Source organism: Apostichopus japonicus, chromosome 16 (genome assembly GCF_037975245.1).
Source record: "Apostichopus japonicus isolate 1M-3 chromosome 16, ASM3797524v1, whole genome shotgun sequence".
In the NCBI taxonomy this organism is placed as follows: Eukaryota; Metazoa; Echinodermata; class Holothuroidea; order Aspidochirotida; family Stichopodidae; genus Apostichopus; species Apostichopus japonicus.
Window position 1 is genome coordinate 5,184,021 of NC_092576.1, and position 24,559 is coordinate 5,208,579.

General features: G+C 34.5%; 1 protein-coding gene across 4 annotated transcripts in view; it reads left to right on the forward strand.

Annotated features, from left to right (window-relative positions):
* The first annotated feature begins 501 nt into the window (after nucleotides 1-501).
* Nucleotides 502-24,559, forward strand: part of LOC139983222 (uncharacterized) — a 36,599-nt gene continuing 12,541 nt past the window's right edge. Inside the window, exons 1-16 of one of the 4 annotated variants that reach the window (XM_071996628.1) lie at nucleotides 502-1,913; nucleotides 6,164-6,218; nucleotides 6,718-7,047; nucleotides 8,809-9,444; nucleotides 9,808-9,903; nucleotides 12,020-12,121; nucleotides 12,349-12,440; nucleotides 13,550-13,761; nucleotides 14,159-14,226; nucleotides 15,718-15,785; nucleotides 15,996-16,040; nucleotides 16,829-16,843; nucleotides 17,261-17,293; nucleotides 17,634-17,657; nucleotides 19,216-19,232; nucleotides 21,965-22,063. In XM_071996628.1, coding sequence (XP_071852729.1) covers nucleotides 1,899-1,913; nucleotides 6,164-6,218; nucleotides 6,718-7,047; nucleotides 8,809-9,444; nucleotides 9,808-9,903; nucleotides 12,020-12,121; nucleotides 12,349-12,440; nucleotides 13,550-13,761; nucleotides 14,159-14,226; nucleotides 15,718-15,785; nucleotides 15,996-16,040; nucleotides 16,829-16,843; nucleotides 17,261-17,293; nucleotides 17,634-17,657; nucleotides 19,216-19,232; nucleotides 21,965-21,980 — 1,824 coding nt within the window. In that variant the 5' untranslated portion in view covers nucleotides 502-1,898 and the 3' untranslated portion in view covers nucleotides 21,981-22,063. Of the gene's footprint in view, nucleotides 1,914-6,163; nucleotides 6,219-6,717; nucleotides 7,048-8,808; nucleotides 9,445-9,807; nucleotides 9,904-12,019; nucleotides 12,122-12,348; nucleotides 12,441-13,549; nucleotides 13,762-14,158; nucleotides 14,227-15,717; nucleotides 15,786-15,995; nucleotides 16,041-16,785; nucleotides 16,844-17,260; nucleotides 17,294-17,633; nucleotides 18,007-19,215; nucleotides 19,233-20,279; nucleotides 23,118-24,559 lie in introns of those variants that run through there. The other 3 variants (XM_071996627.1, XM_071996626.1, XM_071996629.1) reach the window with 3 other exon arrangements.

Sequence of the window (24,559 nt, forward strand, 5' to 3'; positions counted from 1 at the left end):
TGGTACAAGGGTATTGGAACAGATGTGAAGTTTGTCTTAATTTTCTAGCAGCCAATACTTATTTCAAGAGTGCCAGAACAGGAATTTGTTACCAAAGGGTTTCGTGAGATAGTAGTAACAGTTTTATTTATCGTGCCGCTCCAAGATATATATATATATATATATTTCTTGTTTTTGATTGCGACAGCTTTTCTCAATTAAACCCACCTGTTTTATTCCGAAATTCATCAGCAAACACATATTGAGACTTTAAGTTCAAACATTGTAAAAACTTAGAAACAGCATGTCTACCATTAGTAAGCTATACTTCTTTTAAAGCCAATGATTATTTATTTTATTCTTATATTTTATTTGGCTCGGGGCGGGGGTTGAATATTGTTGTCAAGGTTATCTATTTCTCCTTACATTGCAACAATTTTTTTTTGGGGGGGGGGCAATTATGTATATATTTGGATGATTTCAAGAAATATTTGAAGGTAGCGGAGGTGCGAATATGCATATTTCGCAAGTGTAGAATACACATACTGTTCAGTGTTACTCGGAGATACCTAACGTTATGTGGTATAGTGATCAGGTAGACTAGGCCGACATGACACACCCGCCAAAGTCAACTACAGTATAGTATAACGAGCATACGAGGACAACGTTGGTATAGGTAACCATCGTATTGACCTGTGGTGTTCATGAACAGTGTAAATTCAGATTAGTTATACATAGCAACAGGATTATCGCCACCACCAGGACTACAGTTCACCGTTACGTATCAGGAAACTGGAAAAAATGTAATCAAAGATTCTTGCTACATCTACAGAAAACTCTACGAAATCCCAAACGTCTTCATCCCTACATGTTATTGGTGAGAAAGGTCTTACACTAAACAATACCTTCACATTCGAAACTGCCGGTACGGAAACACTAAGTGATGTGGTCTTTAAGTCTAGAAAAAAGTCTAACAAGCTGAGCGCTACCTGTCACTGGATAGCTGACAAGTTGGCCTTTCATGGTACCATCAATTTTCCGTATCATGACCATGCAGATTGTTTGCTACGAGAGCATGACGTTTCCTTCACTTGTAAACAAACCTCTTTGCTCAGTCGTAAACATTTTTTGTACGCTGCTTCTGTGAGGGCTAAAATGGTCAAAAAGTGCCTATATTTTCTTAATGTTTGAACCACATGTGCTTCCATTCATGCTCTTAACATCCACGACACAAAAAAAAAAAACAGATCCTGATTGATTATAGCAAAAGAACTGTTCTTCTGCTTTTTATTGGCACTTTTCCTAAAAGACAACAGCAGGGCGGATTTATTTAGACGCTATTAGGAGTATGCCACCTGCAACGCGTACTTCTTTTGTCATTTCTGCGTTCCATACGAAGTATCTGTGCAACGCGTATCGTTGTTTGGATTTGGGGATTGACGTTATTAGCCTTTTTAGTTTTGACATTCTGATAGAATAATGCTAACGCTTCGTTGTAGTTTGTAATGGCGATTCAATCTAGGCTTAGAACACAAAAAGACACAGCCTACTTTACAATAGAATGTTTATTTACTTTATATGACTCAGCATGCGGCAAGGTGTACAGTAGCTATGCTTGTATTATCATGAATTCCATAACAATAAGTCATAGCCTATTCACTTTGCTTGGACAATGAAGAGGCTTATTATATATATAGCTGCAGTAACGAGGCAGTGCTCATAATACCAAGTAGAATTTGTTGTGTTAAAGCAGTCAAGCCTTGGAAAGAGTGAATGACGTTTGCGTTGTACGGCATAAAGCCATATCATTTGTACGTCTTTATACATACATTGTGCATTCGACTCTAATATTAAATTTGACTTAATCCGTTTTTTTTTTCTCGAAAGAGTCGGTGTAATTTCTACAGCAGAGACATGTTATGGCTACCAGAGTGGTAAGAACTATACTCCTGCATTAAGAAACAACTTTGAACGTTTTTTCGCCTCTAATGACTCAAGCAAGTGGGGCGACAAATCGAAGTTGCAATGTAGTAACGTAAGGCCTAGGCACTAATGCAGCAATAACATTGACATTTTAGGTATAAGCCTAAAAATCTTACAGCATAGCTTTTTAGTAGTACAGTACTAATACTGTAGGCATTTTTGTATTCATATAGACTAACATTAGGGCTAATGTAATTTAAAATTTTGGCAGTGTGGTATGGGTATTACATTAGGTGCTTACTTGCATGGGCGTCAGCAGGTTTCAGAAAGTGAGGGGGACACTATACTATCTAAGCGGAGCGCCACCATTGGTTGGCGCGTAGCGTACCAGAAAATTTTGGGTACATAAGACCCCCTAGATCGCAGGAGACGGCCTTCCTGAGTCGTTTTTAGTTACATCAGAACCAGATCTGTGAGGAGAAATTTTGTCTCACAAAACTAAATTCCGACAGAAAGTACTGGTAGAAAGATGCCGTTCTGACACCAAGGGAGACGAATTACACAGCGTCCATCTCAAACGAAATATTTTCGGTAGTTTGGTATCATATAATACCCTGCATACAGGCAGAATACTGTCTGTAGGGCCTAAAATATATGATATTACCTTCCTGGTGGGGTCTTCGACTTGTTTTCAAGTTGAAATGCGTCGTTTTCTCTGATTCACAGTGTAGGGCAAGGGGAATTCCATTTCTGGCGAGAAGGGGTGCTTCCACAAAACACTCTAAAACATCGTTCAAACATCGCACAAACTTTTATCAGAGGTCTCGGACGAAGCGGGGAGGGTGAATATCAGAGGAAGGGGGATAAAGGGCCAAGCACTGTTCTAATTTCCAGTGCAATTTATTGATAATGATTCTTAAGTTAGATTCTACTTGAATCAGCTCAGCAATTGTGATAGAAAATCGCGCATATGCATGTGATTTTTTTAATAACTGCTCTGAAAAGTGGGGGGGGGGACAAATGATATGATATCCCCTCCACTTTTGAAAGTGGGGGGGACATGTCCCCCCCGTCCCCCACCTGTTGACGCCCATGCTTACTTGTCAATAAGATTACTTTGCCATTTGCCCAGTTCTTAGTGCAGTGGAGTATAACAGGAAACAAATTTCCATTCGTTTGAGAAATTTTCAAGACTTGAATTTCATTCCTTATTGCAATTTGCATGCTTCATGGTTTATTTGATATTCTATTATAGTTGTGGAATGTTAATAGGCTACCTGTTATGCTGTTCAGGACGGAGCCTAACTAAAACGTTTATAATGCTTTATAATGGTGTTTTTTGACAGACCTGGATATGTTTTTTCTACTCGCGTTACATCTATTTCAAGTTTTTTTTCATTTTATTTTGTGTTTTATTCTTATTTTTACTATGTTCTTTCAACGTTGATATGTTTTTCTGTTTTCTTAAATTGTAAATTATGTTAGAGGGCCTCATTAAGGCCTCATAGCATTTTTGTATGTATGCTGATACTGTACCTGAACAACTAATCAGCGAATTGGAAAACGCTCGATGATGGCACTTTTAATCCCCCTCTGTCCTTGCGTCTAAGAATCAGTGAATACCTTTGAACATTCACAGCAGAATATGGATGGTCTTTGGCACTCTCAGATTTGGATTCAAATAAAGATTTTGCACAGTCCATGCATTCAATATCTTGTGTCATTCTTCGAGAGACATAACCAGCAATATATTAGAGGCTAATGGATTCTTGAAGGCTATCAAACATCATGAAACTGTTTTCCAGAAGAACTTGTTGAAATCAATCAAAACACTTCTCAATGACCAAGAAAGTTGTCGTGTTTTTGGATTATTGTTCCATCCACCACGTTGCCTAACTTTATTGTGATCTTGTGAAAACTTGTGCGTTAAAATATATTGAAGCTGGTTTGTCGACCTGGTTAGCAAAGTCTTGTTGATACTTTGAGTTGACATAATAGTTATGATGAATCCAACCACTGTTGCTTTCTTTCTTGTGGAATGAAGAGGGCATCGACTAACATATTTGAGACTTTCAAGAACTTTACAGCAGCTACTAAACCAGTCAGTCCATTCTGTCATGGAATGTTTCCTCAAAAAGGCCTTTACACATTTTTCTGATGGTACCCTGGAGTTAAGATTATCAAATAGTGTATCAATGATTCGAAGGAATTCAATAGTCCCTTGACTACCATCATATGATGGGATTTTCATATCTTCTCGCAGAAAGTCAATGGCATTCGCAACAGAGGAACTCGGTGTCTTGCAAGCTTACATCCAATTTGAGATTTCTCCATTAATTGTACTTTGCAGTAACTTTGCTAATAACATTGTATCCTTTTCCTGTATCTGAACTAGTTCTTCAATGAATTGCCACACAACTTTCTTATCTTCCCCATGCTCATTTGTAAGCTGGATGATTTTCATATCTGCAAATGAATTTCTCATCAATTTTAGCATGTGACATGCATCAAACATTATTTACACATTTTCATTTGGGAGGGTAGGATGAGGAAAGCTTGACTGCCAATCAGGGAATAAAAGTTAAGCTCCAATAATCTTTGCTGTGGATTGATTGACGTAGCAGTCATCAAAATTGACACCATCGACTCTCATTCCATGGTCAGTTAGAATTCCAATACATTGATTAATCAACTGGGTTGGGTTTGAGCTGAGAGTTTGTTAATAATGAAGTAACCCACCACATGCTTCCAGGTCGGCAAGCCCCTACAACATTAAACACAATACATTATGTTGTAAGTTCCTCATGCCTCTGCAATTATGCATCCATAATTAAAATAACCTTCATATTGAGGGTGCAAAAAGTTTCATGAATGTCTACAGTCGGTCACAGCCATCAAAGGATGATATGTAAGCAGGAATAGTAGCTTGAGTGTGTCGTTTGCAAATAGACAATATAGTTCAGAACATACCTGGCTAGGTTGAGTAGGATTTGGCCTATTTCAAAACTCAGCTTACTGGCTAGGCGTATACTGCTTATGTCCTTTTGTCAAATTGCAGTGTTGGGAAGATGTTACAAATGGAAGATGTCTTTGAATATTTGAACAATTCTAGATATGTTAATAGACTAAAAAATTATAGGCTGAAATTATGACCTAGGTTCCCTAATTTAGACCAAGGGCAAAGCTACGTACAAAGGCTTAAGTTAGTCTAAGCTAATTTTCCTATAACTGAATTGTTAGTTATAAGCTCAGTACATCAAAACCGTCATCCAATGTTATTCTGGGATGTGGATCTATCGTTAAGGATACAGTTTTAAGTAAAATGAAAAGGTGGTAAGTTTCTTATTAGACTTTAGTCATATCGCAACTGAAAGGGCAGCCGTAGTCGGTTTATGGGCCTAGGATAACTATATCATGGATCCAGTATATAACAATACATCAGTAGCTGTAATTGTATTCATTTATTGGCTTCTTATATCGCTTCGTAAGAATTACATGTGAAACTGCAGTCCACTGGCATATTTTTGACGATTTTGGCACCTAAATGCGGCCTACGATATCACCATTTCGAGTGATTTATATCAACTTCATCACTTCAGTTACGTCAAAGACGTAGTGTTTGGATTACGCGCCCGTACTTTCTTGACGTACAAGCAAAGCGCCACCAGTTGGATAAGTGGCTTCAGTACTTCATTCGTCCTACTTCTATTTCTATGGTATGCAATATGCCATGTGCATATCTTAATGTGAAGGGTTGCCCTCTAAAATATATGATGACGAACGTTACACTATACATGTAAACCAGAGTAGCATATCTTTCTACAGTATACAAGTAAAGTATTATAAAGCACAGCATTGCCTTTATACCTAACTTATGGACTATAAGGGTACACTCCCTTACCCCAAAAGTCGAAGGATCCCCAACCCCACCATCATCTTTTAGTCTTCTACGTGTCTCTGTTCTATACATCTGCATGTCCTTTAGTATATCATTTTAAGGTGTACGTCTATGTAGCGTTACATTGCAAGTATAACATAAATGGGTTTGTTTTATCATTAATTTTTGTCATAAAAACTAACAGTAATCTATGTCGTAGATTATAGATGGGAAACCATCTTATGTTTATTTTACAGCAATCTGTGCCCACAGGTCTATTATGAGCCATTCTAAATACTAGGTCTGATTTCCATTATATCGTGATGTCACACGATCAATTTATGTCAGGAGTTCAATTAAGTGTCAGTTTTCTTCCATTTTCAGATGTCTACCACAAACCTTTTTGTGATCTCTGCTATCCTTTGGTGCATATTAAGTGGTAAGATTCAGTACCAAATTTATCTTGGAGAGTGGGGGTGGGACTGCGATGGTTTATAGATGTAAGGGAGAGGGAAGGGTTACATGTAGATACAGGCAGTGAAATGAAAAACGTGTACTTCGGTCTGGATAAGTACTTACTCAATCACATCACATGCATACGCCCAATATTGAAAGGGACAATGGGAGAGGTATTGGGAGCGGTGACCTTCGCAAATGTGGTGAAAGGTTCTGGAATACTGATGGAAATGCAATATGAAGGATGCTATTCTGGTTAGGCAGTGTGGTTGGGTTAGGGTGTCAATTGAATGGTATTTTTAACAGTAGTCGAATGCAAGTCAAAATTAATTACGATTTCATATGGTGGTTCTATGTTACTTTGACATGTACCAATTTATACATTTTGAACTCAGTCTGAGGGGGAAAATGAATATATATATATAAACTACAACTTTCATTTGATATGAAACAAGGTTAACGTCTTCTTTCTTCAATTATAGGCACGGTTGTTTCATCAGATGAATGCCAGTCTCCGCAATATCTGCAATTAGGAAAGAAAGGTACGATATCCTGCAACTATCCTGGTGATTTATATGGAGCAGGTTGGTTTAATTCAACCAATGTGACTAGCAATGATCGACCATTTATATCCCTCACAGAAGGTAGAATATCTGGGCCCGGATATGAGTCCGGAGAATACCTAGTTCACCCCAATGGATCTCTTATAATCACCAAAGTTTCCACCAAGCATGATCATGTTTTCAGGGTCACGACATTGGCCACTATAGATGAAGATCCTATCTTTGAAGATATTTGTGTAGTTGTCTATGGTGAGTCGATTTCTTTGATAACGACATTCATAGTTCATTTGCATCAGTTTATTGTGGTGGTTGTATTTACAAATATCACAAAGGAGAAGACAATACATTATCTATAGGATTTCATAAAGAGCAAATCTTGCAAATACAGATATATTCAAATAATCCTTCATATAACATTTTACAATAATAAAAGGAACGTCTTAATTCATCATACTTTATATGAGCCTTTCTCGGAGTCATATATTGCTTTCTACCTGTTAACATAAACCTTATACTTTGCACATATAGCCATTTAACAGGTGGTCGCTCTTCAGCGATTTTCTTACAAAGAAAAACTGTTTCCTGTTAAAGATAAGGAAGTTATAAATAAGGATATTGCTGCATAAGACAATAACTTAATAATCAAGATCTTGTTAAATGTTGAAACAAATCTGGCAAAAATAGTAGTTTTTTACACCTTACAAGAAATTAGAAGTGAATTCTCAATCCGTCAAAGCATGTTCTTATGTCTCTTCAAATCTTCCACGGTAAAAACAAAAAAGCAGTATTCTTTTACTGAACGATAAAACATTGCTACCAACGTGTCGAAAATTCATTTAACTAAAACAGTTGATTGAAGTAGCATGGCCATTAACTACGAGTAAGCAGTGACCTATAAATATTTCTTGAGCAGGAGGAATCATATTTCAATAGTTCAGTATTTTCCCATTTAAGAGAACTGTTTAAGTTTTCAGTAATGAACGCATTGGAAATAAGCTTGAATTTCCAAAGACCCTGACCGATAATCCGAAATTTTACTGAACATTTTTCTTGCTCCTGCAAATCATTCAACGTCAAGTCATCCTCCAATGAGAGAACAAAAGAGACAATGACCGATTTTACTCCTACTATTTGAAGATTATTTCTTTTCTGAATTCGTTCATGCTTGTTGAGAAAAAAAAAGCATGATGTAAACTATATCACTTTAGTTTGGCCAATTATTCCTCGATGACCTTCACATTCTCCTTTCATATTTAAACATCCTGTTCTATACATTGTTTCTCTTTTAACGTGAAGGATTACAAGCTGACAAACGGTGGTGTGTAAATTGATTCATCAATCCATTCATCCATGCATTCAGTCATATTCTTACTTCATAGATGTTGTTTAATGTTATAATACAAACGCTGGAACAGTGAGAACAAGCGAGAAACTGTCGGTGTACAACCATACACATGATAAAGTAGTCTCACGTTATTAGAAGCTTACTATAATAGAGTTATAATGGTTCAACAGTGTAAAAGGTTACTTTATTGAAATAGCATAAGCACTGAGGCCAGCTGCATCGTGAGTATGTATCTAATGGTCTAACCACACTGAAGCATATTAATACCCTATAATGAAGCTATGAGTATGAATGATAACATGATGTGTCTACTTTAACGGCTGGATGTCATTTGGTAATTTCAGTTGGTAAAATATTATATTCAGTTAAAAATCTAAATATAATATATTTGTAAGGGGCAAGCTACAGTTGAAATTTCGTATTGTAATAGAAATGATTCGCAAAGTATGGTCCACACGATTAACAATGAATTAGTAGGTTATCTGAGAGAGTGTGAACTGCATGCGTAGTAAAGAATTTTAACAGGGAATACCGACTTTCCTGCGACCTTTAGTTGTTAGCGAATCCAACTAAATTCATAAATAAAAAAAATATATAAATATACCTAATATTTCTTGGCTGGACAATTTATTGTTTTCATTCGTCTTTCTTTTCACAATTTGCAGACAAACCACCTGAACCGTACCCAACCATAAATGCTACTGGATGTGTCCAAAAATCATTATGCTTTTTAGAATTAAACGCTGCTTCAAGTTTAAGTTGTAATGTTTTACGAGTAGGTGCAGTATTAGATGATTTGTCGTGGAAGTTAAGAACTAGCAGTGGGGATGAAAAGGTCTCTTCTCAGTCGAAAACTGTAACAACCAGTGACAATGAATTAATATCTTACCATGCTGTTGTGGATATTTTGTTAAAACCCTCTCTCTCGTTATATTTATTCGTCTGTGCAGCGAGAAGCAATGTGTCTGAGGTAGGTAACAATGAATCTACGATACTGGTTGAAAGCGGGACACTGGAAGCATCTAGCGAACATCTGCTTGTAACTCCTAATGAAAGAGTGTTTATGAACTGCGGGGAAGATGTGTCATTCTTTTTATGGAAAAAAGTGGGTCAAACGGAAGAAATTATTGCATTTGGAACTGAAATTATGAGTGAAGTTATGATGCCTGATGGATTCACATTGCAAAATAGCTCTCTGGTTATAAACACGGTTGAAAATCCTACCTTGGGCACGTACACTTGTGTTTATAGCACTGACGGTGTTACAACGAAATTTACATCAACTGATGTAACTTTTCAGGGTAAGAACTTCATTTAATGCAAAAACTTCCCAATAAATATTTTTTGCAGGTAAAATCATTTGTGGTGTGAGAGTTAGTAAACCTAAAGTGATCGAATGCTCTTGTTGTTTTGATTTGCAATTGAGAAAGGAAGCGTTGCTAATGAAGCGATATATCTTAAAAAGTATCAACTATATACTTTTACTTTGTATGCGGTGTATAGTTCTTGATACCTATTTGACATACCGTTGTATATCATTCACATGCATTGGGCTACTATGAACCTATATAACATAGCTGTGTTGATATGTTATCTGGAGATGATGTCAACTTGTATCTGGAATTTTTGATGTTCATGTTTGACCATTTCTCTTGGCATTTCAGAGGAGGGACAACGAACTGGTTGGATTGGTGTTGTTGTGTTCTTTGTGTTATTGGTGTTATTAATTTTGATCGGAGTCGTCCTCTACCGATGGAAAGGTAATCTACTTATTAATCAGTAAATATAAATATTACTCTAAAGTATATAATAGACTTCTGTTTAATTGATTTGGTGCAGGTTTCTTTTTGCAATCAAACTGTTGTCGAGGCTTCCTTAGATAACTCTAGACGTTAAAATCAGTTTTCCCTATAAGGAATATCTGCTTACTTTATTTATACTGAAATTACTTCCAAGCCATTGAAATCTGTGACACCTGGATATCTGGTTCAGCCTTTACTTGCCCCACTAACAGCTATCCATGTTCCCATCTTTGATATGACATTGTGTTAACTCCGACTTGTAGCATGAGTGATGGGATCGGGGTATTCCATTGCAATAATAGGGCATAGCCGTACACTTTTGGATTAAACCTCACCCAGATGCTCCTTATGACTTCTCACCCCTTCCTGGTATAGAATTCTTGAAATGCTTTCCTGTGATACCTGTTCTACCATGTGTGTGGAATCCTAGCTACAAACTTGGTTAGGACCTACTTTCTAGTGCATGTCGTGTTCAATTAACTGTTTTTGAAACGCAGTACTATATTTCATTTTTCACTACAAATTAGAGCAGTTTGCGATGTAGCATTAGTGAAAATAAACCACAATCAGACTAAAACCACGTAAATGTAATGATTTCGACCAAACGGATCCAAAATATGTTTAGAGATCTTGGTGAAAGCAAACTGTTACAAGAACTACAGATTTTGAAGTAGTTTGATATTGTTCTGATCAAAATGTGAATACTCTAACCTATTTATGCTGATTAAACGTGTTCGTCAATCTCCACACTTCATAACAATATATTTCAATATAGCAGTTATAGCAATACACTAATGCAAATTACCAGGGCATTATTTTTGTTACAATCGGGTGATTTCACGTCTGGAATTATAGTCTAGGGAGAAAATATGGATAGGCTAAGAAACTTTAGTAAGATTGAAAACATTGGATGAATATAACTTGATAATAGTATGTTTAGACTTTGGTACCTATCATGGATTTGTTAAGGCTATTGACCGGCCAACATGTCATCATAACTTATTCTTTGAGGCACACCGTCCAATGTCAGACTTTAGCCAACGATGTACGTTATTAAGATGAAATAGATTAAAGCTAACGATGTACGTTATTAAGATGAAAACAGATTACTCAGATTAAACAGATGTAACAGATGAAATCGATGAAACAGATTAAACAGATTAAACATGAAATACATGAAATTGATGAAATTGATTAAACAGACTAATCAGATTAAACAGATGTAACAGATGAAATAGATGAAACAGATTAAACAGATTTAACATGAAATAGATGAAATTGATGAAATGAATTAAACATACTAATCAGATTAAACAGGTGAAATAGATGAAACAGGTTAAACAGATTAAACAGATTAATCAAATTAACCAGATTAAATAGATAAAATAGATAAAGTAGATGAAATATATAAAATAGATTAAGTAGATGAAATAGATAAAAAAGGTTATACATATTAAAAATATTAAACAGATGAAATAGATTAAACGGATTAATCAAATTAACCAGAATAAATAGATAAAATAGATGAAATAGATAAAGAAGATAAAGTAGATTAAATATATTAAATAGATTAAATAGATTATTAAATAGATTAAACAGATTACATATATTTAACAGATTTAAACATTAAATAGATAAATAATATTAGAGTGGTATTTGAATATTAACATACATGATCATCCTGACATAAAATAGGCAATTACAGATCTTTTCTTTCTAAAAATATTTTAGTCACGCCCACTCAGCCAAAGTCACGCTTTGACTGTATTCCTATTATCAGCACTATGACAATGAGATGATCACTTTGTAAATTTATGCAACATTACATTCTTATCAAGAGTGATGCGGGTTATTTCTTTAGATCAGAGTTCAAGTTGTCAATGCATGTCCCGTGTAAACGAGTGACTCACAGATCACAGGCGTCAAGTTATGTACATAACTATATCTTATTTTACCTAACGTATGCAAACTGTCTGAAATGCTGTTTGAAGCTTGTGTCTTTATATTTTCGCTGTTAGAACTACAGCTTGCAATACTCAGATGAGTAATACAGTTTATATCTTATCCGCAACAGAGAATAATTCCAAAGATCGACAAAGTACCACAACAGCAACACAACAGCAACAACAGCTACTACTCAAACCTACGATGAAGGTGACAGAAGAAGAATTAAAAGGTATCTAAGGTATCTATATTTAGTTCATTATTTCATGGATTATTTACAACTTTCAATTACTGTGTATTTAATTTTGATGTAAGTAGCGATGCTTTTCTCAGTTTGGATTAATTAGTTCACCTGTACTGCACCTACATATACATTTAAGTTCAAGTGACCCAGAATGAAATATAATACAACTGTAAGGCTGCTACTCATAAATCGATTTTTATTCTTTCATTTTAAAGACTGGTGTAAGAAAGTGATAATTTTGAAAGACCAAACTCGAGATACACACGATGGGATAGTGAAGAGGTTGAAGGAAGCATCTAAAAGACAGGTGAAAAACTTGTTATAAGAATTTCTAATATTACTTTACTTTCGATTCAGTGTGTAGAAGAAATACAGAAATGATGAACCTAAGCTTGATGTTCATTTGTCAAACCATGAAAGGTGGTGGGAGGATCTGAAAATATTTTACATTGAGAATATAGGTGACCGATCCGTGTATAGTTATCTTCGTTATTTCATTCTATTTTGTTTCAACTTTCAAAATAAAACCTTAGCCACAATATCCACTAGGTTCATATATACCAAATATGTTAACCGTTCAGACATGTCTTAATTCATGATGTTTCGATACATTGAACAATATTTCAAACAGCGACTTTTTAAAACTTGTTTCTGTTGAAGCAAATGATATTGGAAATGGTAAACAAAATTGCCTGCATCTAGTGTCCACTTCATTTTAGAAATATTCAAACTCTACAGACGAAAACTGCAAAGAGGATTAATACTTTTGTAATAGATACAATTTAACTGATTAATAATTAGGTAAAATAATGGACTTCGTAATCACACACGTGATGTTGAATACTTATCATGAAATATGTAATTTTTTTGCGTATTTGTGAAGAATAATTTGTAAACTTTTAATGCTTCAAGTTACGGCGATTAAGATATGAATATTACATAAATATGTTTAAAATTACTATGTATCACATGAAAGAAAACTTTTTAGTTGGTACAGAGATAAGCCAACTTAAACCATTGCCAATTAGCAGTTTGCTTTCAGATCCACATCATGTTAAGGACTTACCTCTCTTAACTTAAACCTACAAGCATTACTTAATTAAAAAGAATCGTGCAGCAAAACAAAAACACACACCAAGCATCGTCATATCAATATTATAAATATAAATAAACTAAGCTAATTTGAGACAACTGTCATGGTTCAATTTTCGATTTTCATGTTAGGATTTATTTTACACGATATGACAGACACACCTAATATTGCTATATCAATTGTAAACTGATTTCTGTTGGCCAATCTTTGAAAAACCTTGTGATCTATCCTAGTTATAGTCAATGATATAAACAATGTTGATAACGTTTTGAGGTGCCTCATTTATGATTCTTAACTTATTATGTAGTTAATTTCTTGGATAGGTTGACATTCAAAGGATTATCCTGCGAGCCAGCTTCACGTCAGTTGAAGATAACGGTGTAGCTATTAATCTAAGCTCTGGAGCAGTTTTACCTCCGCTTAACACTTTGAAAGGATTGAAGTTTGAAAACGAAAAGTGGCAACAATGGGACTTAACCAAATTGATTAGTATCCTGCAATATGCTTGTCACAGAAGTCCACCGACCGAGATCAAGTAAGCGTTGTTAATTTGAACAGTCAACTATCATTCATGTTGTATGAGAAAGAATTACATTTAGTCAATTTACCTATTTGTTGGAATAATTAATGTTAGAGTATAACTATATGTGAAGACGTTTTAGCAACATGTCGAACCATCTCCTGCTTACTTACACATATATCACGTACAGAGTATACCTCTTTTAGGTAATTGATTCATATATCTACCAATGAAACTCGGTGGTATGATCCTTTGTTTTCGCAGGCTGCATCAGATGTGAATGAATCAAACATGATAAAAATACTTGAACTCGCATTTGGGGACTTAATAATAATAGTAATGGACATTTACCATTTTGAATTGTGTACCTAATGGCAATTAACTGACGAATTACTACGATTTCTTCTCAAAGGCTTGAAAGAATTCTGCTGCCGTTTGAATTTGAGAACAAGTTGAGCACGTTACAGCAGAAGCCATATGGTAAGAATGCAGTTAAATAAATAATGTTTAAATAAATTATTCTTTACAAGTAAATGTTAATGGCGTGAAATGAATTTGTTTAAACCATTTCATCTACACGATTAAGAACAATGACTTATGCGTTAATGAATATCCCTTGCCCAACTGGTTCGGGAAAACTTGTGAAACACGAAAAAAAGGGAGATTTGTTCACGACTTTTATCTAAAACCCTAAAGCTATATACTTATTTAACGTCTGGGCTCATATTTGATTTCGTTGTGTGTAATGTCACTAACAGAGCGCATTTCTTACCGAATCCTTATAGATTTATGCGATGGTAATTGTACGTGCATTTTGGTATGTTGTGGGCATGTGCGTCACGCTTTGTCTCAACACTTCAAGTCTAAAAGAACGTGATGGTTTAATGTCATACTTGGGATGTGGATCCAATTTAGTAAGCAGAAGAATAATTCTTCGCTTCAATAGTAAAATGAAGTAAGCGAAGGTCAAAGCTTTAAAATATGTTAAATACAATACGTTACAAAGTACAGTTTGGATGAAAATGATAGGTGGTTTGTGTTATTCTTCTTTCTTTCTTTTTATTTTTTTATGTATTTACTTATGTTTCCGGCGGGGGTGTTATTTGAGGTTAAAACTCAGTTGATAAGAGTCTATTTACATTGCAATTGACCTCTGAACTGTACAAATACAGTACCATTCCCTTGTATAATCCATAAGGGGTCTCAATCAGGTACATTGCTTTCATGTTTGTTCAATTTTCGTCGTATAATGTTTCAGCATCTATTTATGGTTTGAAGAATTATGTTTATTTCAAGCTCCAGTAGTACTATATAGATAGGGTTTGATTGTCATCTAATCCTGGTTGCATTAAACACTGTTTCCTGAAGGGGAAGGGTGGAAGGGAGGTAGTAAGTTTTCACCTTTCCAGTCATGGTGGGACATGCGTATATTTGCGATTTCTCATTAAGGGTAATAGGAATGGTCAACATATCCAAACATAGTTGGGTGTGCTATGAGAGGGTGAGCGTGGTAAAACCTAGTTAGAAATGCTATATAATAGCAACCAGGATGGATATGAGATCATAAACAGATTTAAAACAAATACGTTCTCTAAACATCAATACATTTTCCTCTGGCCTCATTTTCCCTGTTGTGAGCATATATGCAGTAAACGGACATTTGAAGTCCTCATAGTTCCATATGAAACGGAGTTTTTAGCAAAATGAGTTGTTAACAGGAAGCCAGTAGTACAAATTTAGGGGTACTAAATGAATGTCAAGAAGATAACTACTTGTGCCACAAATACAGGTGGCACAAATCAACTGTTTAATAGAGAATTACTAAGTTTATCAATTATCGTCTTCAAAAATTAAATAAATGTTTTATGTCCAGATGTAGCTGATAAAACGGACTTGTACTATAAATGTTTCGAACGTTCAAGTTTCCACATATACCAGACTAAAGAAAATTCTTTTTACGGTCTCTTTCAGTCGAGTGGGTAACTGGTGTTGCATCTACAGGAGTACTGGATTTGAATTACGATACTGGACAGTGGGAGGTATGTCATGGTAACATAGGTTATATGAAGATATCATTTTAAATAGACTTATTTTTAAATATGCCTTCACATAGTAGAAGAACTGACATAGTCAAATTCATCTGGGTTTCGTTTAAGTAACACCCACCAAGTTCTTGCTAAGGTCTTCTTGCATACATATCAAGGGAAGTAATGTTTACTAATCACTTTGTTATTTGTTTATTCACACAGAGTATTTGTCACGGTCCTCTGAACGAGTCTGTATATAACATGCTTGTAAGTATACATAACTTAGTAAAATATACTTTCAATCCAGTGCAAAAAAGAATGTGAACAGTAAAGGCCAACAACACTTGGTTCCGTTCAACGACTCTCATATTTTTTCAGGAGTGGCGCAATTACGTTTTACTTCTGAGGAGGGGGAGGAGGAGGTGGTTGCGCCACGGCTTTTCAGAAGATATATTAGACAGAATAGAAATGACCTGGATGTATCAGAATAATATTGAGAAGTAGAATTAATTGCCTATTCTTTCGTATTTATTAATGAAACGGCTTAAAATGTGTGTAGAATTTATTTAATAGTTTATCAATATATTATTATTAGGCCAAGTCTACTAAAGAAACCACGAATGTAGTGTTAGAATTACCTTATGCCAAGAAGATCGGTGTATTACACTGAATATTCATCCATATAGACAGACAATGGTGTTTTGCAGCTGTATCATGAGTAGAAGGTACGAATAAAGGGTTCTGTTATTTGGGGAAAAATTTACATTGCCTTTACATTTCCACTTCCGGTCACTCCATGTCTGGTATTTTAGCTGGTATGCTTGCCTACAAATTATGCTAACTGTAGACTAAGTTAGAAATGAACAGAGGAATGGATATTTAAGAAACAGTACAATGTTTGCATTTTTAAGACAATGAGCGATTAATTCCCATGATATTAATGGTATAACTATAGTGCAATTAAGCAGTAATTAGTTTATCATATTATGTTAAATTTGTTTCTTTAACTTAGTGACAACATTAACCTGTCGGTTGTTTCACATCTTGTCTTTCAGTTAAAGAAGTTTGAGGTATGTCTTTTTGTTTGCCATACTGTAATAACTCTCCACATTACCATGATTTCCTATCTTATAGACATCTTCTCTACAATCAAAGCCAAACTGGTGGTTTGAGATTTATTATGAATGATTTATTACCCCTTGCAGAATTAATTATGAACAAACCCAAAGTATAGAAACTCCTTATAAACACATTACGTTTTAATTTCTGTACTACACTTTTATGTGATTGTCGTTGGCAAATAGATACTCTGAAATTAGTTTTTCACAAGAAACAAACTTTAATAAAGTAAATAAATACACAGATAAAGGTCACTTCCAATTTAAATAGAAAATGTTTCATTTCACGTCTTTTTTCCGTGTTAGTTTTGAATATTCTGTTTATGTGAGTGATAATATTGAACTTCATGTCTTACACTTGTATTACAGAAAGAGACAAATGAAGAAGTGGCAAGTGAAGTGGTAAATTAAGTAACCTATTATAAGTGGAAATAATGCCTGTATACTTTTCATCAGATTATTTTATCAAATTATTCTACGAGCAGGCAAGGATACTATAGATGTTGTGGTAAAGTTAAGTTCTGTATTAAACTTTTATGTAATTGTTGTTGGCAAATAGATACTCTGCAATTAGTTTCTTCACAAGAAACAAACAGTAATAAAGTAAATAAATACACAGATTAAGGTCATTTCCAATTTTAGGAAAAAATAGTTCATTCACATTTTCTTTCCGTGTTAGTTTTGCATGTTCTGTTTATGTGCGTGATAATATTGAACTTTATGTTTTACACTTGTATTACAGAAAGAGGAGGCAAACGAAGAAGTGGTAAGTAAACTGGTAAATTTAGTATCCCATTATAAGAGGAAATTATGCCTGTACTTTTCATCAGATTAATTTATCAAATTATTCTACGAGCAGGCAAGGATATATATAGATATTGTGGTAAATTTGGTAAAATATTAAAGAAAACATTGTACTAACGAGTAAAGTGTAATGACTTGTATGTGTTTATACAATTATGTGACTCATAATATTTGTGTAGGACAGAATATGGGTTTTAGTTAATCATCAATGAATACACGCTTTCCGCTCTCCCGCTTTTTCTTTCCCTAAAATCTCATTAGTTTAGGACAATTATTTACCTTGAGGACCCCAGAGACGGCAGGGCCTGATGAGGTTGTCTGGTCGTGGGCTTAATTCTCCACCCGACTTTTTGGCCTGTACTGAAACCTGTATTTGACAAACAAAGAGCGAAAATAATCTACATAAACTAAAAAACAACTGAAGTCGAAGTTTTTAGATTATATGACGTCAGTTCAAGGAAATGGTTGAAAGTTTGAGGTAGTAGTCGAAATTTGCAAGGAAAAAAGCCAAAAGTTAGAGAATATGAATATAGAATAAGGAAAAACAAGTAGAATTTTTGTTATGAACACTTTAAACATATTTTCTTATTCTATAGTAATAATTAAGCAAAGAGGTAACAAAGCTCGAAACGATCGACATTTTGAGATAAGAAACATAAATTTAGGTATTACAACTTTGAGAAGAAAAAAGGAAATTCGTCTAGCAAAGATACCTAAACTGACCACCGGTTATTATTCTCCCCTCCCATTCCAACCCCCCCCCCCCCATCCTTTTGATAGCTCCCTGTGTACCTCACTGCCGGCGTTGCTGTTGAGTTTGCCTTAGAGGACAAAGTTCGATAAATCTTAGTCAAAGTCCCCCATTTTAAGATGGGATCCCCCGTTCTTGAACTGCCGTGTTAGAGGATGTAAATTCGTTATGCCTTTAACTGGTTATTGGCTATGTTTCACATGTTCCCATGAACATCACTTGTAGTAATTGCAAAACAAATTAATTTGTTACCGAGAGTGACTCCAACAATGGACATTAATAAAATATAAACGTACACACGAAGGGAGAAGAAGCCGACTGGGGACCAAGGGAATAACATTATTGGGGATGCCCTCATTGCCCTACCAACCCTCATGTCCTCCCGCACCTTGGTTCCGCCACAGCGGTTATGACTTAACTGTATTCACAACAAGATGTGTGTACACATGGTGAATTTCTAGTGATAGCATGGTAGCACATAGTTTATGAAGTCATGCAATCGCAACAATGTTAAAATAAAAAATCTTTAAGCTAAATGATTTTGGACTTCACTGTATAGGTGTACTTTGAATGCAAAGTGAATTACGTAAACAACTGACAACCAATTGAATAATAAAATAACTGGGATAAGATCACTTTTCAACGTTTTAATTTGTTTATACCTTGTGTTTGCTACATAAAACAAGCTAACTATCTTTTCTTCTTGTTGATAATATTACATATTTTAATGTTGTGTATAATAATATTCTTACCCATTTGTTGCTTTTAGACCGACCAAACGGAAGGGTAAGTCTTTAAATTGCGATTCTTTATCTGAACTGATAAACCGTGATCTAGATTCATAAGTAACATTATAATATGTCATGTGTTGTAAAAACTACTACAGTTCTAATGTCATTATTTGTAACAATCAATAAGCTACCGTACTAATGTCGTCATTTGTGACGACATTAGTACGGTACCTTATTGATTGTTACAAATAATGACATTAGAACATTTGTGTAATTATGTCGTCATTTGGGTACAATCAGTAAGCTATATACAGTACAAGGTTGTCTTTTGTGTACAACCAATTAGCTAAAGTACTAATGTCATCATTTCTGAGCAATCAATAAGCTACTCTACTAATGTCTTGCTTTCTGTTCAATCAATAAGTTACAGTACTAATGTCGTCATATGTGCACAGTCAATAAGCTACAGTACTAACGTCTTACTTTGTGTACAATATCTGAGCCACTGAACCCTTGTCATCATTTGTGTACAATCTCTAAGCTACATTACTATGTCATCATTTGTGTACAATCAATAAGCTATTGTACTAATGTTTCACTTTGTGTACAAGCTCTAAGCTACAGTACTAATGTCGTCATATGTGCACAATCACTAAGCTACAGTACTAATGTCGTCATATGTGCACAGTCAATAGGCTATTGTACTAACTTCTTAATTTGTGTACAGCCAGTAATCTACAGTACTAATGTCGTCATGTGTGCACAGTCACTAAGCTACAGTACTAATGTCGTCATATGTGCACATTCAATAAGCTACAGTACTAATGTCGTCGTATATACACAGTCAACAGGCTACAGTACTAACGTCTTACTTTGTGTACAATTACTAAGCTACAGTGCTAATGTAGTCATTTATGTACAATAAGTAAACTGCACTACACATGTCGTCCTTTGCCTTCCTTTACGTTCACTCACTCTCTATGTACAATGTGTAGAGTTATTACTAATATACTGAGAAATGATACAATGATTTAATGAGTATGGAAACATGCACCTATTCTGCTTGTATTTATTCATATATTTGTATATCTCAATTAATTAGAGCAAAGCTTTTGGATGACGTGAAAGTTTGAAATTTGAAAGGCAGGTGGACGACGTCCGTATGATGCAACTGAATCATCTCTCGTTTTAACAGACAGAAGAAAGACTAAGAAATATCAGGAACAATGCAACTTTGCTCGTAAACACACAGAGAATCTTCGATAAAATTAATACCCCATATTGAGTACAAAAAATGCTATTGATTTTGAGAATGTTAAAGGTCATTTGAGGTCACTGGAGCTCAAAATGTGTAATCATAATAAACACAATATCTCAAGAGGGGAATCTCCAACATATCTCATACTTTGCATGTGGACATACCATATTGAATGGGAGGTGCCTATTATTTTATGAGAAGGTGAAATGTTATTTTGGGTCACCAAAGGTCAAAGTTTGAAATAAAAACTAGGTTTGAGGACCAATGTGAATCTACGCGAAGGTGACGGAGTGTATGTATAACACCTCATACGAATTGTCTGTGTTTCAATTTATAATATGCATACTACGTTTGGAACTATTTACTTAATTCTTAACATTTTGTTTAAGATTTTTTATTACTACATTTAGGGTTCTATTTTTTATCGTTTAGTATTGGGTGTTTATTACTATCTGTTTTATGCTTTTACAATATTTTTTTAATGTACTATAGTTTCTCATACTTATTTATATTTAATTATTGAATTTTCTTCAATCTTTTGTGTATTCTTTGTTTAAAACTGTTTTATTATTTACATATTTCTGAATTTTTTTGGGACTATATGTGTTTAGGACTTTCATTATTATCGTGTAGGACGAGTGTTTTTTATATTGTTGCTTTAGGCTTTAAATGTTGTGCCTTATTGGTTCTATGTATTAAGTATTTAGGTTTTTGTTACTATATGTTTCTAGGTTTACATGTTTAAAGCGCTTTGAGAAGATTTGCTGATTATTATGTTACTTAATATTATACTTCTGTGACAAAGGTACTTAAGGTACTTGCATAAAGCATATTTCTTAACCACCTCTCTTCTATTTGCAATTTAAGAAGTGAGCCCTCTTTTTAGCCTTGTGTTTATCTCATTCTGACTGAACAAAATCAAATAAAACCATCATATGAAATCCAGTCAAACCTCAAGATTTATGGCATTTGCCAATGGTTGCTGTCAGAGGTATTGTTTTATGACAATTAAAGAGTCTACCAGTGCAGTGATGACCTTGTAGAGAGAGAATTGGTTGTGCTTTGGAGAGGGGTAGGTTACTGTGATTTTATTTGTTCTTGACTAACAAGTCACATTGTAAATATACCATATTGTTTTCATATAGCTAGGTCTAAGCATGAGGGAAAGGCTTTGTATGCATCAATCTCCGGTAATTGGAATGTGCGTTGAGAATCATGAAATGACTTCCTGTGACAGTTAGGGTAATTTTTGGGTATTGCTTGTTCATGCTTGTTCATGTACCTAGATTCTTCTTAGATTATGAAGCATGGTTGTCTATTATTCATGGTGGTATTGGTTGTCCTATGGGTGCTGTATATACAGGCATAATATATACTGTATGAAATCATCACTGGCAAGATCTTTATAAGATTTGCTGTACTTATATGTGTTGATTCATTGTAAATAGGAGTCAATTTGTCAAAAGTTGTTTCATCTCGGTTGGTGAGCTTGTTTTTATGTATTGTTCTTTCTTTTTATTTGTTTAAAGGTTTCAGTTCGGTTAACACCAAGAGAGTATTAAATGATAGAGAAAAGGAAGAAAACTTGATGTGTTATCATTTCCCCACCCCTTGCTTGGTCACACTTGGTATGTAGATCCAACTTGATGAGTACACGTTCAAATAGTCATTTGGGATCAACAGAGGTCAAACTGGAAAACTTTGTCAACACGATAACTCAAAAAACATCTCTGTTATGTATGTTTGTCTTTAGTATGTAGATCACCTTTAGAAAGGGTCAAATGTCATTTAAGGTTAACAAAGGTAAAATTTTGATCCCCTTGTCAAGACAATATCACAATAGTCTAAAGATGGATGGATGGATCTCTCTGTATTTTTGAATAATTGTATACATTCTTGATTTTTATAGCGTATAGAACCTGGTAACCAACGATGGCTGAATATGTTAAAAACAAACTTACAGGGTAGTAATAATAATAATAATCAGCAGTTATTTTCGCGAGGCTTAAGCGACTACAAATTTTGGAGAAGCCAGCAGGAGCTTATGAATACAACTTACACGTCGGGTGGCTCCCAATTCAACAATTTAACTCAAATTTGGTATCTTTTCAATATAGAAAGTCATTTCAGATTGGAAAACCATACATTGCTCTTGGATAATAACCCGACTTACTATTACCCGGCCGGGAATCAAACCCAAACCTCCCGATTGCTTAGTCTCATTGCTTCAAATGCTACCGCCTTTACCCACTCGGCCACAGCACCAGTGTATAGTAGGTAAAAAGTAATGGCAATTGAAACACAATGAAAACAAAAAAAATTCCTGTCTGTCTGATATTCCCTACAATATTGCCGAAAGACATTACTCAATAACCGTCTCAAAGAATACAAAACGTATTTTGTTAGTAGAGGTTATGATTCGGAGTTTATCTCAGTTCAAAAGGCACAAATGAAGCAAATCATAAAATTCTGACAAGAAATAAAAAAATCAACATCAATAACCTCTTCTAGTTAGTTATTTCATTGCACTTCCCAATACGCATTCGCACACCAGTAGAACCACTGTGATCTAGTGGTACGGACTTCGGTCTGTGATACAAGGTCACGGGTTCGATTCTTATACCGTCTTCTTGATGAGGACAAAAACCGGTCGTGTAGTAGAATTTTTCTGATGTGTTGATCTGTATAAATATATATATATATATATATATATATATATATATATATATGTGTGTGTGTGTGTTGTGTGTGTTAATGCAATTGAGGTAAACGACAAAGGGCAAATGAATATATATAAATGAAAATCGTAATGAGTTGGAAATTCAAGAACAGTGAAAAAACTTTCAGCCTCCGGGATTCGAACCACGAGCCTTCCGCTCTGTACGCGGACACCCTAACCACTAGGCTATGGGCGCTGATTGTACGTCCAGAGGTTCGAAACCGGTAAGGAAAGTCGTAATTCCACTGTAGGCGTTTGTCACCTGTATCGAACAATACTAGTTCTGTTTTTGGTGACATATTTTGCCTTACTCTAGAGATCAAACATGATGCTAACCAACTCGAAATCATCTGTGATTCCTAAAGCCGGATCTCGAAAGAGATACTTTGAACAGACTTTATGTTAATGCAATTGGAGGTAAACGACAAAGGCAAATGAATATATATAAATGAAAATCGTAATGAGTTGGAAAATATATATATATATATATATATATATATATATATATATATATATATATATATATATATATATATATATAGGAAAACAAGGAAACATAATCTGCCTACTTTTGTTGACCATTGTGCCGCTATTGGTAATGAACCCCAGTGGTTCAGGAGGAAGATTAAAGAGAGTCTCCTAATAAAAGACTTAAATGCTGACTTAAAAAGATATGAAGCGAGCTACGGGTTGGAGCTATTCTAATCCCTATTTACTTTTTATTGTTGTTTGTTCTATTCATTCCTAGTTTAAAAATATTGACTAAAAAATTTGCTGGTTGTTCTAATCATTCCTAGTTTTAAAAAAAAAATCACTCATGCTTATCACTATTGTTCTCTTTGGATGTATATTAGCCCTTGTATTTAATTGATCTTGTACAATTGCCTGACGATGGAGTGGTGACCACTCCGAAATATAGGAGTATGTCGTTAAAAATATTCGCTTGTTTATCTTTTATATTATCAGTATGGACCACTACTATTTATATATATATATATATATATATATATATATATATATATATATATATATATATATATATATATATATATATATATATACATATATATATATTTATTATGATTTTTATTATTATTAACAACCCATTTAATAATCTAGTATTTTCGTCATACCATTCTTCTTGCGAATATTGTATACTCAACGTTTAAATGGAAATGTAATTTTTAACAGACATTCACGTTCACGTCAATGCCTTAAAGGCAATGAGTAATTGTCATTGTGACCAAATAAAGGTAGAATGAAGTAATAAAATGATGTATTCCTTTCGTCATACCATTTACTTGCAATTATAATATTCAAATTCTTACTGGAAATGTGGACTTAATAAAAAAAGAAAAAAATAACGTCCGAATAGTTTTCATTCCCTTTGCAAAAATATAACATT